The 13,761-nt window shown below is 33.4% G+C and overlaps 1 protein-coding gene across 1 annotated transcript; it reads right to left on the reverse strand.

Annotated features, from left to right (window-relative positions):
• Positions 1–733: 733 nt before the first annotated feature.
• EBAG9 (estrogen receptor binding site associated antigen 9) lies at positions 734–13,270 on the reverse strand (the record flags this gene model as incomplete). Its single annotated transcript, XM_084229352.1, has 6 exons — positions 13,173–13,270; positions 11,468–11,546; positions 10,550–10,708; positions 9,428–9,535; positions 5,778–5,869; positions 734–854 (listed from the first exon to the last, which is right to left on the reverse strand). The coding sequence occupies exons 1-6, from the start codon at positions 13,253–13,255 to the stop codon at positions 734–736; spliced, it is 642 nt and encodes a 213-aa protein (XP_084085478.1). The 5' UTR covers positions 13,256–13,270.
• Between the last annotated feature and the right edge of the window lie 491 nt (positions 13,271–13,761).

The following is a 13,761-nucleotide window of genomic DNA, read 5'->3' on the forward strand; positions in this document are numbered from 1 at the left end:
TCTAAAACTCACAAGTTATAACAAACTTGTCATTTTAACTGATTTTCAATGTCTATACATGCAACATAAATTACAAATATATATATAACTTTATACCATCATCTAAAAGAAAACAATGATGTATAAAATCTTTATGATAAATAAAATTATTGCATTTAATGCCATTTTCTAGAAAACCAAAATCATCAAATTAATGATTAACGTATCAAACAAATAATACTAGTTCAAATTGGAGGAAATGCATGACAAGATTGGCTTCTGACACAAAAATAAAGAAATTAAAGCCCTGTAAGTCTATCTGATTTAGATCAGGTAATCATGGAAACAAATGGATATTTAAAATTATTTATTTTATCATTATGCACATTGAAGGAAAGCATTATAGACAGCAGAGTTCTTTCCTACCATAAATTATTTACACCCTTTTGTTTAGCTAGAATCACTAGCTTGAAGAGGTACTGGTATATTTCATTTGTAATAATTTCTCCGCAGCAAACAATTGTCTTACAGTTGGAGCATGTTGAAGAAAATATTGTCTCATAGTCTTTTTAGTCTCAATCACTAAAAGTTCGAGGTACTTTCAGGAAATCCTGGTATCTTGGATCATCTGATGAATGAATTAAAATCTGGTAGTGTGTTTGTATTCTGAAAATACTCTTAGAGCCATACAAATGTTGCTTGGGTTGTGGAGCTCACATTTCTCCTACTGGCACTGACATTTGAAGAACATTTGTTATGAAAGTTTCACACCAATTTTGTTTTGTTCCTTCTTCATTAGCCGCTGTGCTTCCTTTTCCATTTTCTTCCTCTGCTGTTCTGCTGCTCTCTTTTCTCTGTCTGCTATCTTCTGCTGCCTGAGAAGAAACATATTCCTATTTTTTACTTTTTAAAAATACCACCCAAGTGAAACAGCAACTAAGTTCCAGGAAGAAATAGCTGTGTCTTTTTACTACCATCAAATAAAAGTTTAAAATGTCTCCATCTCACTGTTTTGAACATTTCAAGACAGCATTTCTTAACATGACTTGCAAAAGTAGAATCAGTATTATTTCCACTTTACAAATAAGTAAAATGAGACATAAAGGTTAAGCAATTTGCCTAAATTCATATTAAGTTCAAGGATAACAAGTCACATTTCCTCACTCTGTTTTCCAGATTATTTTCACTAAAACAGTACTTTTATCGGATGATAACCTTTCTTTTATATCATTCAGAAAGGCCTGCTATTGAGGGTAATATCTCCTGTTGTTGTTATTATAATAATTAAAAACAGTCAGTAGAAGGATGCCAAAAATATAATTGTACAGAATACAATACAAAAAGGAAATGGAAACTTAAGAAACATCTTCCAACTAGAAGCGAGAAATCTATTTAAGGATTAACATTTGACTAGCTCTACTAGTGAGGGGGGACAGTGGTGGGTTAATTACTAATTACACATATATGGAATATTTAGCCCCTTCTTAGCCCTTCTCTAAGGGCTCTCATTGATCTAGAACCACCCAATCTTACTGCTTCCATTGATTTATTTCTTTGGGGCGTGGGAGTATGAGCAGAAGTGGAGTGATGCAATTGGTCAAACAAAATGGAACATGATTTGGTCCTGATCTGTAGCTTTAGGGTGTGCGAAAATAAGTCAAGGGCCTCCCCGGTGGCACGGCGGGTTGAGCACCATGCTGTGAGGCTGTCTGCAGCCTCTGCAGTGTGGGTTTGATGCCGCCCAGCTGGCGAGGATCCCACATGGCGCAGCAGACCTCTCCTGTCGCGCCCACTGCTCCCCTCAGCAGTGTATTTCTGTTGTCTGTCTGTCCTGCTCCCCGCTCTGCCTCTGGTTAATCCTCTCACCCTCCTACGCCTCTGGCCTGCACCCCAGCTCTTATATAAAAATAAATAAATCTTTAAAAAAAAAGAAAATAAGTCAAGCAGCATCCAAGTTGAAGAAACCGTAGGTGACAAATGGGCACAGGATAGGCAATACTAGGTTATGTATAGAAAAATCCAGTGTAGATTATCTATGTATGGGACACCTCAAAGCTGACAATAGAAAATGACTCCTATATACAGTCTCAATCACACTTATATATTTGAGTTGGCAGAATAATGGATGATCATAACTCAAGAGAGTAGAGACTTACTTTGGGCGACATTTTGACCTTGAATATTAATTAATGGTTCTGAGAAAATCTACTTTTTACCAGCTCTTTCAAGCAAAACCAATAATTTGCACTTAAAAAAAAAAAAGTCAAAAGGTCAGTGGCAGAAATGGAGACTGGAAAAGAACTATAAAGAGATAAATTAGGTAGGTCACAAACAAGTAAGATCACCATTTGGCCTGTTTATTACTAGCTGTAATACAAATATCAAGAGTTAGCATTCTTGGCCAAAACAAACAAACAAATAAACAAATAAACAACTTAGAAATTACTGCAGACAAAATACAACTTCCCTGAATATATGCCTGAAATTACTAAATCATCCATCTTCTTTAACAATATTGACCATAATACTGACAATATTTTATAGTGGCATGAAAAACAGGAGGAATTAAAAATATGGAGTATGGTGTTTATCTGGAGCAGTAGCAATGTATGGAAGTGTTCAAGTCTCTTTGTCTGTATTTATGCAACTTAAAGCATGAAACATTTCTATTTCTGACTTATAAGCTCTCTTCTTTACTAGTCATATAATGCAAACGCTAAGGTTGGGGTTTTTTATATTAATTTTTTTTTTACATCATTGTTCAATTTTAAACAATATTTGCTTCCCCACACTCCCTCAGTTGCAGCCCTCATAGTTTCCTTCACTAATGCACCCAGGCATCATCATCTCAGTCCCCTGTGCTCCTCCCTCGTGAATTATAATTGCCCGTTTTGCCTTGTTGTGTATTGTACTGTTATTATTTTTTTACACTGATGTCTTATTTGGTTTCCCTATATTCCTGCTATAAGTGAAACCATCCGATATTTTTCTTTTCCTTCTGGCTTATTTCACTAAGCAAAATTCCTTCTAGTTCCATCACATTGCAATGGCAAGAGTTTATCTTTTTGATTGCTGAATAATATTCCATTGTGTATATATGCCACATCTTCTTGATCCAGTCATCTATTTTGGGGCATTTGGGTTGTTTCCAGGTTTTATAAAGTGGGGTTTTTTTTTTTGTTTTATTTTACCAAGGATGCAAGAGGATAGTAGGGGAAAGAAGTCTTTTGTACAGTAAATGTTAAAAGATGCATATGGACTCCATATGATCAAATAGAAATTATTAAAGATTCTCACAATTTTCCTAACTTTTAAAATAGGGCACCTTCCCTGGTAAAAACTAGTGGTTACCAGAAGGGAAGGAGGAAGGTGGCTAAATCAGGGAAAAAGGGTTAATTGTATAGTGAAGAATAAAGCTGGTCTTTTAGTAGTGAACTTAATGCAAGTATACACAGATACTGATTTCTACAGATGCACAACTCAAACTGATTATTACTCCAATTTAAAGAAAAAGCAAATACTATATAAAAAAAGTAACTTTAAATAAATGAAACATTTTATTTCAAAAATAATTTTTTGAAATGCTGAAAACAGAAAGGACAAGATTAAAACTGAAAATCAGCCAGAACTTCCAGTTAATTGCACCCTCTGCTGGCTGTGTAGGGTAATGTATTATTGATAAAGAAGAAAGAAAAATATAAAAAATAAGTTATTTTTATTTATATAGTTAGAGGGAATTCCTTTTCTATCCCTATTATAAAACCAATATTTAAAAAATGAAAAATAAATATATCTCAATGTATCTCATTATACTATCTTTAAAATACAAAAATAATTTACATACATTTAAACATGAGTTTTCATCAATGATGAGTCACAAATTTTCCTAAGATAATTTTTTTTGCAGCAGTCCCAAAAATTCAGTGTATTGCTCACAAAACCAAAGAAATATGAATATAACAACCAACAAAAATGAACTTGAAAACCTGTAGAATACTATATTCTTTTAAGTATAATGGGCAGCTCCTGACTTATATTATTTACCTCATTGGGCTTTCAAGTATCTTGATTGAGATATATAAAAAATGTAGAATGCTATGTAAGTTACATTCACTCAAATGTGCAGGTCTGGATTCTATTCTAAAACAGGGCAAACAAAAGTAAAGGCATACTATCTGAACCAGAAAAATACATAGTGGTGGCTCACATTTTACAGTTGGACATTTCAAAAGACTAGTTAAAGTTTTGTAGGGAGTGAGGTATAAAGCATATAATGCTATATGATGTATATATACATAAAAGATCTCATCTTCCAGCAATAAATTTTTTTTTAAAGATTTATTTTATTTATTTATAAATACAAGAGCTGGGGAGTAGGCCAGGGGTGCGGGGTGGGAAAGGGGGGAGGTGAGCAGATTCACCAGAGACAGAGTGGGGAACAGAACAGGTGGACTGACTGAAACACACTCCTGAAGGGAGCAGTGGGAGGTACAGGAGATGTCTTCTGAGCCATGTGGGTCAGCTTCCTGGCTGGGTATTCAACTTATGTTGCAGTGGCTGCTGATAGTTTGATAGTGCTGAGATGTAACCCCTTGAGCCAACAGGGAGGCCCTAAAATTATTATCTTTTGTTCCTGCAATGCTTTAAATTCTTAACTCTAAATTCTGTGAGGTTTTTCCACATTTGTCAGAATTACTATTATCCAAAAGACATGAAACAAGTGTTGGTGAGGGTATGGAGAAATGCATCGTTGATGGGAATGTAGCCACTATGGAAAACAGTATGAAAATTCCTCAAACGTTAAGAACAGAAATATCATATGATCCAGTTATTCTACTTCTGGGTATTTATTCAGAGACTATATAACCATTAATAAGATATATGCGCCTCTATGTTCATTATAGCATTATTTACAATAGCCAAGACACGGAAACAAGTGTCCAGTAATGAATGAATGGCTAAAGATTTAGTACAGATACCTATACACAAAAGTTGAGTCAGCTATAAAAAAAAAAAAAAAAAATTAAAGTCTTGCCATTTGTGACAACATGGATGGACCTAGAGTATTAAGCTCAGTGAAATAAGTCAGATGCAGAAAAGACAAATACCATATGTCCTCACTCATCTGAGGAATATAAACAAAAACAAAGCCAAAACAAATTATTAGATACAAAGCACAGAGTGGGAATACTAGAAGGGAGGATATTTAGGGGCTAGGTTAAAAGAGTAAAGGGAGTCAATTCTATGGGGGTGCTCGAGCAGTACAGAGAGACTGAATTACACTGCTGTATTTCTGCAACTGATATAATGTTATAAACCAGTGTTACGTCAAAAAACTTAAAAAAAAAAAAAAAAAAAAAGTACACCTAGAATTGGAGAGATTAACTAACCAGAGAAAAAGTCTGGAATAAACTCTCAAAATAGCCAGGCATCATTCTTTTTATGGCAACAGCAATTTAGTTACATAGCACTTATACAATAATTTTATATTTTACTACCACATTACAAAGGGCTGATGTCCAGAAATACTAATGCTTATATGTTTGTTTGCAGATATTAGCATTACAAACTAGAAACAAATTTCTCTAACTAAAAAAAAAAAAATCGGTGAGACTCTTATTTGATAAAATAGTATATGCAGTCTGAAATGTAAAAGAAGTATCCCATATTACCTTATGTTCAAATGAGGAAAAAATGGAAAAATAATATTTTGTAGAGTAAGCTTTCTTGACCTTAAAGGCAGCATGAGTAAATCTAGTTTTTGTGCTCGAGTTGTAATGTAAATATTACTCAAGTACCTCAGAACTTCTTCTGCTTGCCAGGCTGCATCTTCTTCTTCTTCCCATGCATTGGTATTTTCCTGCCAGGTATCTAAGTCCCCTAATTCAGGCTACAACAAAACACAAAACAAAATTATGTAAAGAGTTGTCCTCTTTCCTCTTAGCAGTCAAAAAGAGAATCTTTTAAAATGTCCTCTCTTGGGCCTCCCGTGTGGCGCAGCGGTTGAGCGCTGGGTTGAGAAGCTGCCCGCGGCCTCTGCAGCGCCGGTTCGATCCCCGGCTGCTCCCCGGCCACCGGAGGAGGGTCCCACATGGCGCGCAGACCTCTCCTGCCGCCCGCTGCTCCCCTCAGCAGTGTACTTGGGTCCTTCTGCCTGCTCTGCTCCCCGCTCTAGCTCTGGTGAATTCTCCCACCCTCCCGTGCTTCTGACTGTACCCAATGCATGTATAAACAAAACAAACAAACAAACAAATAATTAAATAAAAGCATGCCTCTATTAAAAAAAAAAAAATTAAAAAAAATAAAATAAAATAAAATGTCCTCTCTTCCTTATCACTCCCCACATGTGGCCCAAATGGTTTGGTCCCAGGTTTGTCTGGAACTGGAGGGGTTTCCTGCACTATACTACTTTCAATACTCGACAGTCCTGTCAAGTACAGTTTTCTTCCTATTTTATATTTTAAAGGATACATCTCTCTCTTTTTTTTTTTGGTCTACTTTAGTTTAGAATGGATAAACAGACCACTTCTTTCTGTTTCTCCTTCTTTTCAGTAAAGGAAGAGGTGGCAGGGGTGGGAGGTAGGGAAGGAGACAGATTTTTGAACAGATATGCTTGATGGGACTACACTATGCTGAAAAGATAAACTGAGAGAAACAAAGTCTCCAAATTAGCACAGTCATCTTCACATAAGCATTAAATAATTTACAGATATTTCAGTGGTACTGAGTACCAGGTAACAATGACAATCAGCCAAATTTACTTGTCATCAGAATATTTCTCTATATTGTGCTTCCTTTTGCATGTTTTACCTTCGTGACAGCAATGGTTTGGCCACTACTATTCTCCAGCCCAGAATTCTAAAAATTTACTTTTTTCTCCCATAAGCCAATGAAAATACTAAATCTAAAACATTTATTGAGGTAAGGAAATTATATGAGCATAAAGGGTAGTAATCTATGAACAGATTTATTATATTCTCATTTGTGTGCTTATATCTAAGAGTAAAATAAAATACATTGATTTCCCCTCCTAACCTTAAGTGTAATATCATCCTCTAAAAATTTACAAGTATTGCTAAATATCTGTTCAATGTAAATTTCTAAAAGTAGAATAGCTAAATCAAAGAGGATTTTTCAAAGTCATTGAAACAAAATACAATGATCCTCTTGAAAGCCATACCAACTTACTTTCCTGACAACAGTAAAAGTCTTGTTATCTCTACCCTTTGCCAAAACTGATAATGACCTTCTTTGCTATATTTGCAAAGAATATATTTCTTAAGATTGAAGAATTACGTCTTGTTATTTTACTCCAAATTTCTTTCAGGACTAATAAGATCAAATTTTTCTTCATCGTATCAGGATGTCTTTTCTTACATATCCATTTTTCCACTAAGGAGCTTTATTTTTAGTGTATCAAAATGTAGATACAAAAAAAGTGACATTACTTTGACCATAAAAAAAAAAGACTGATATCTGATACTTTAGCAGAGACTGCCTCCTAAGGAAAAAAGAAAAAGAAAAGATAAAGACTGATAGACATGCGACACAAAAACTAAGTATACTACTTATCAAAAAACATTCAAAGGAATTATAAAAGCCAACAATAAACTGAAAAATTATGAAAAACTGAGAAAATTAATATATTAACATAAAAAGATATCTCACAGTAATATAAATAATAAATTCCAGTAAAAATGTATAAAGTGCAGTTTAAAAGAATGTAATTTGTAAAACGGGTGGAGGGTATTTTTGGTGTACAGAAAAAATTGCAACAGGTGACCATTCTCACCTATGTAATTCCTCTTTATCATGCGTGTTTGGAAGGAAAATATGTGGAAATACCATTTGTCCTATTTACCCCTTTGACAACTCTGAAAGTGGTTATATATTTACAACTTTATAATGAGCTACATTAGCATTAGAGTAACTTATAGTTAGGGGCAAACATCTGCTAATTCATTGAGCAGGTTTGACCCACTTTACCAACATAGATGAAACATGTATGAATAAAGTCTAAAATTTAGAAAATAAGTAAAGAATAACATAAAGTAAAATATAAGCATTGTGATGCTATTCAGAGAAAAAGCTGTGCTCTCAAAACATCTTATAACTGCATAGGAGTTGCCAAAACTTGTAATTGCTACATGTGCAATCATTTACTTACTAGTCTCCCTCACTAAAATGTTGCTTCCAAGGCAAGGACCGGGTCTATTTTGCTTACTTTCCGTTATGTTACTAGTAACACAGTGACTGGTGTTAGTTGGAAGAGCTGCTGATCAATAAGTTAAAAACTTACATAAACAGGCACCTGTGCGGTTTAAACAAATAAATAAGATAGAGACAGATAGACTTGGTGTTTTATAACTATGCCTGCCTATTCTTTGAGACTCCTTTTTTCAAGCACTAGAGCTTAATTCCTCTCCCTCTGTTTGTGAGCTGGATTTAGTGATAGCTTCCAATTAATAAAATAACATGAAGGGGACAGTGTGTCATTTATAAGTCTAAGTCATAAACAGGCATTGAGGATTTGGCCTTATGTAATCTCTATCATTTGTTCTGGGAAAGTCAGTGGTTACGTCATAAGGAAACTCAAGAGTGGTGCTGTTATTTAACAGTAGATAACAATACAATCAAGTGTGATTTAAAGCATGCTTAAGCTTAAGCTTAGGTCTTGGAAGGATCTGGACATTGTTAAAAATCCAAAGCATATCCACTGATATGCTTCTAAGGTTGGGAACCAGTTATATATTGTCCTTACTACTTTTGTCTTTAAAAATACTGCATTCCGGGCCTCCCTGATGGTGCAAGGGTTTAAGCACCGCACTATGAAGCAATCCTCAGCCTCTGCAGCACGAGATCGATCCCTGGCCGGCCAGGGAGCAACCCACATGTCTCGCCCACTACTCCCCTCAGTAGTGTATTTCAGTCAGTCTGCCTGTTCTGTTCCCCATTCTGTCTCTAGTGAATCCTCTCAACCCCCCGCATCTCTGGTCTGTACCCCAGCTCTTGTAGGCATAAATAAATAAATCTTTATAAAAAAAAAATACTGTATTTCAGTCACCCATTTCAAGTCAAATCACACTTATATATAAGTAAATTTTACTAGGAAAACACATCATAATTCACTGAGAAATAAGATGTTTTAAGGTTAAATTTCACATTTTAATCTGTTTGAAGGTAATATTTCTATATAACATTCTATCTCTAATTTTTATTTGTACAATTGTTTACTAATCCTAGTATCTGATGTATATTATAATCTCAAAAACTGACAAAACTGGTAGAACTTTAGATCAGTCTCTCTTAAAGTGCTAAACTTGTTTCAAGGTCACAGAAATACAAATAAATGTTAAATTCGGTCTGTTTTTTTTCTTCTTTGAAGAGAAAAGAAAACACACACACAAAAAAGGTCCTTCCCTAGAAACTATACCATTAGCATACTTACAGATTGATGAATAAAAGGCATATCTTGTGTAGCTGCTAATCTACTGGAGAAACCTGTGCTACCATCTGGGATGCCAAAATTCAATGGTTCTCTCTTCTTAATAATGATCTGCAAGATTAATTGAAACAAATTATAAAAACATTTTACATATCAAAAGACAAAATAATTAACTAATCAAAGTATTTTGAAATTACTTAAAATATGCTCTACTTTTCTTTTTAAAATTTACAATGTAAAAACTAAAATAGTCTATAAAGAGTACCAAATTCCCAGGTATCTGTCACACAAATCAGTTATATATTTGAGAAAATTGCATTTCACTTAAAAAAATTCTTATCTTCCTCCCCTAAAATATAATTAGGCACTTTTAGTCACTGTATTAAATAAGAACATGTATCATGTTCTACAAAAGCATAACCAATTCTCTAAGTATGTCGATGCCTATGAATGCATTAACTCTTTCAGGTTAGTAATATTAATTTTATTGCATAAAGGCATTTTCATGCTAATTAATTTATTATGGTACTATTACAATATACTGGATTCCTATTGAGAGCAGCAATATACTTGCACAATGCAAGGTTTTCATCTACTATGAAACTCATATAAAGTTACACAACTTTAAGAATACACAACTTACTGTCTTTCAGCATTGAGACATTTTGACAATTCAACAAAAAACAGTATGATTACAGAATGGAAATGTTATCACAATTGGAAATATAAAAATAAATGTACAGCTAAAACTAGCTGGGAGGTAGAAGAGGATGAAAAATAGAAAAACTGCATCATGACTTTTCTGACAATAATGATCAGTTTGTAGACTCTTTTAAGGTTATAACTCTATCTTACTCATCTTAGTCTCCACAGCAGAGAAAAGAGTGTAGAATCTTGTTGTAAGGATTTCAGTGAATACTTAAACATAATTTTAAAAGACTTAAATATATAACTTACTATGTCTAGGTCACCTGAACATAACAACTTCTTCATAACAGAAAACAAAAGCAAAGTGATAATATGCTCTCAAACAAATATTAACACTATTGCCTAATTTTAAACACAAGAATCTAAAAAAAAGTTTAACAGTTTAATCTCCAAGTCCACAAATCTTTAATAACATACTTTCTGAGTTTTCCTTATAGTTGGTGCCATATCCTTAAAATAGTCAGGTTCCAGTTGCTCCAAAGCATTTTGTTGTGTTGCCACATTCCCATTCCCTCCTTCAATCTTTATGCTTGTGGGTGCATCTTCATCCCAGGAAGTCCATTCTTCAACATCTGTCTAAATTTAATTGATCACATTGTAAGCCACAAAGGGGCAACATAATTAACATCTGATAAATCATTTATTAGAAAAATGGGCTTTCTAAGGCAGCGGTTTTCAAACGTCTTTGACCAACTACAAAATAAACATTTTTTAAATTATATACCAAAGCTAGACCAAAGGCTTAAAAAAATATTTCTACAATGAACTAGACAGTCTATCTGATCCACTAAAAAAAGAAAAGAAAAAACAAAAGAAAAGAAAATACTTTGCAAAATGAACTATCATTGTAACTCCAGCCCAAAAAAGGAGGACTGGAACTTGTGATATAAATAACCTAATCAGAGTAGCTGTCTACTAAAACAAAAACACACATTCTTGATAGGACTTGAAGAAAATGAAGTCTCAAAAGAAAATATTCAAAAAGTCCACAAAACTACCTAAAATCATTCAGCAAACAAAGTCAAGAAATCTCAATTCACATGAAAAGTCAGTCAACAGATGTCAATCGCAAAATTAAATAAACACTGAAATTATCTAAGACTTTAAAATAGTTATAATAAACAACATCACCAACTCTTCAAACCAGTGGGGCAAAAAGTACGACATCTCAGCAAAGGTATAGAAAATAAAATGAAAATTCTAGGACCAAAAAATATAACCACCACAAAATCCTGACCTTGACTATCAAAATAATTTCATGACATACTAATGGTCTGCACACATTTAATAAAAATATGATTCTAGAATACTTATTCAACCATAAAAACCAATTACCTGTTTAGGAACTGATGAATAATCAACTGTAGTTGGCAAAGTTATTTGGTCTCCACTTAATTTCCGCCCTCTTCCAGATCTAAAATAAAAAAGAAATCATTTATTTCAAGAATTACCAAAACCAGCATGAGTAAAAACACTGTGGATAGTAACCTAAAGCTTATCAGAAGTCTTAACATAACTATAAAATGGCCATTTAGTCAGAGAAGACATTTCCTTGCCTTCATTGCAGCTAGGTGGACAGATGACTAAGCTCTGGAGAGTAGGCTGAAAATAGAATCATAGCGTGCAAATTCTAAATCATGTTCATTAAAGAGTGCCGAGTGACCTCCATTTCCTCTTGTATGCCATCCCACTCAGTGTGTCATTACTTTTTTCATAGTACCACTAGGCCAAAAGAAATGCCTAATAATCCCATTGATTAAGCAGTTAGATAAAAACAATTTAATACGCTTACGTCCAAATTACCTAGTAGTCATTTCAAAAGCAACACATCTGTATAAAATATATAAAGAAAAATCGTATTTTTATTTTATGCTTAAATAAGCAGTTGCTTACTAATGGAAGATATGCCTCCTGGATTCTGCACAGCGCCTGCACTTATTTTCTGCTCCACATTAATTTGGTATAATTTAGCTTTATGCAATTTTACTACAACCTAAAATTCTAGCTTTGCAATGGGTCACCAAAAAGACCTAGCTTTATCATCAAAAATGGGACACCAAAAACAAAAGTAAACAAACCTTATCTTATAATCAGGAACATTATCAAAAGTAATCCTATAGGATCTACTGTTGCAAATATTAACTACCTGTGCCAGTAGTTTATGCAATGTTCAATAAATGTTAACTATTACAGGCAATAGTGCATTTTGACGGAAAATTTTATATATCCTCTGGCACCCTGGTAAATTTAATATCAAGTCGTGGGATGTCTTAGTACACATTTTAGGAACTATAGATCTAGGGTACAGTAGTATGACAAAATAGAAGGAATTTAAGTCTTTGGATATCCTACTAAAACAGATTATGATTTATTTTGCCATGGACTATCTACATATTCTGAAATATTACTTAACAGTCCCCCCCCCCACCCTGCCAAAATCTTAAGTTTGGAAATTGTTGAAATCTTTATTATAAAAGTAATATTCACATCGCAGCATATAAAGAAATACGTATGATTCATACTACTTACCCACCTTAAAACATTCTTATAATGAAATAATTATGTACATAAAAATTCATTTTAAATAATGAAAGCTAGTTTATACTTTTATGCAATTTTTAAGTAACAGTACATTATAACATAAGTTTTAGGTATGTATCATTATAAATCAACATCTATGTATACTAAATTAAGTTCACCACTAAAAGTCTAATTCTGCCCTTCATCATACAATAGAACACCTTTTTCTCAAAGGCTTACTTATATCTGAAATTTTATAGTGTCTTGGAGAAGAGTATTAATATTTCCATTAGTACTATACTGGAAGATATAAGATTTTGAAAGAATGAAAAGAACTGAATCTCTACTTTCTAGATATGAGGTAGAAAAAAATGTATTTAAAAAATACTAGAGATTAATGAATGAATTCTGCAGTCAAGATATTTAACTTAAATCTATCCTATCTTTTTTTGAAGTTATATGTAAGGTATCCAAAACTAGTAAGGAGACACAGGTCAGTTTGAACATAAAATCTGTTTACCTGCATATTAATCTCTTCAGGAATGAGAACACAGTTGCCAAGCAGGTACAAACTTTAAATAGCCGAAACTGTGTGATAGCCATGGTGGGAATCAAAACCTGTGGAAATGCACAAAAATAAATGTAGCGAGTTGATTTTATAAGCTCTACTCCTAGTCAACCTGAAACGTTCTATTTATTATGAACCGGGAAAATCAGAGATTTTGGACTTTTTTCTAGAAACCACAAATATAACAGAGTAGATCTTAAAATTAAAAGGTAATTACATTAAAATTTTAAGAAACTATATTTTTAAGATTTTTCAGTACTAGAAAGGAAAAGAATACTTTTCAAATTATTCTCCCAATAGTTTCTAAAAGTAATTGTACAATGTATTTAAAAGTTAAAAAAGAAGACAGTATATACTGAGTCTTCTGTACCTTTTTAAGTTTGAACCATATGAATACAAGAGTACTAGCCCAGGAAATTGAATTCAGAAGTCAAATAACTTTCCCAAACTCACAGAGCTAGTACATCAGAAATTACCTTACAAATCATACAGTCCAATGTTTCACACATTTGGGGATCCTTTGTAAAAAAATGATTCCTGG

The sequence above is a fragment of the Talpa europaea genome (genome assembly GCF_964194135.1).
Source record: "Talpa europaea genome assembly, chromosome: 3".
NCBI classification, from domain to species: domain Eukaryota; kingdom Metazoa; phylum Chordata; class Mammalia; order Eulipotyphla; family Talpidae; genus Talpa; species Talpa europaea.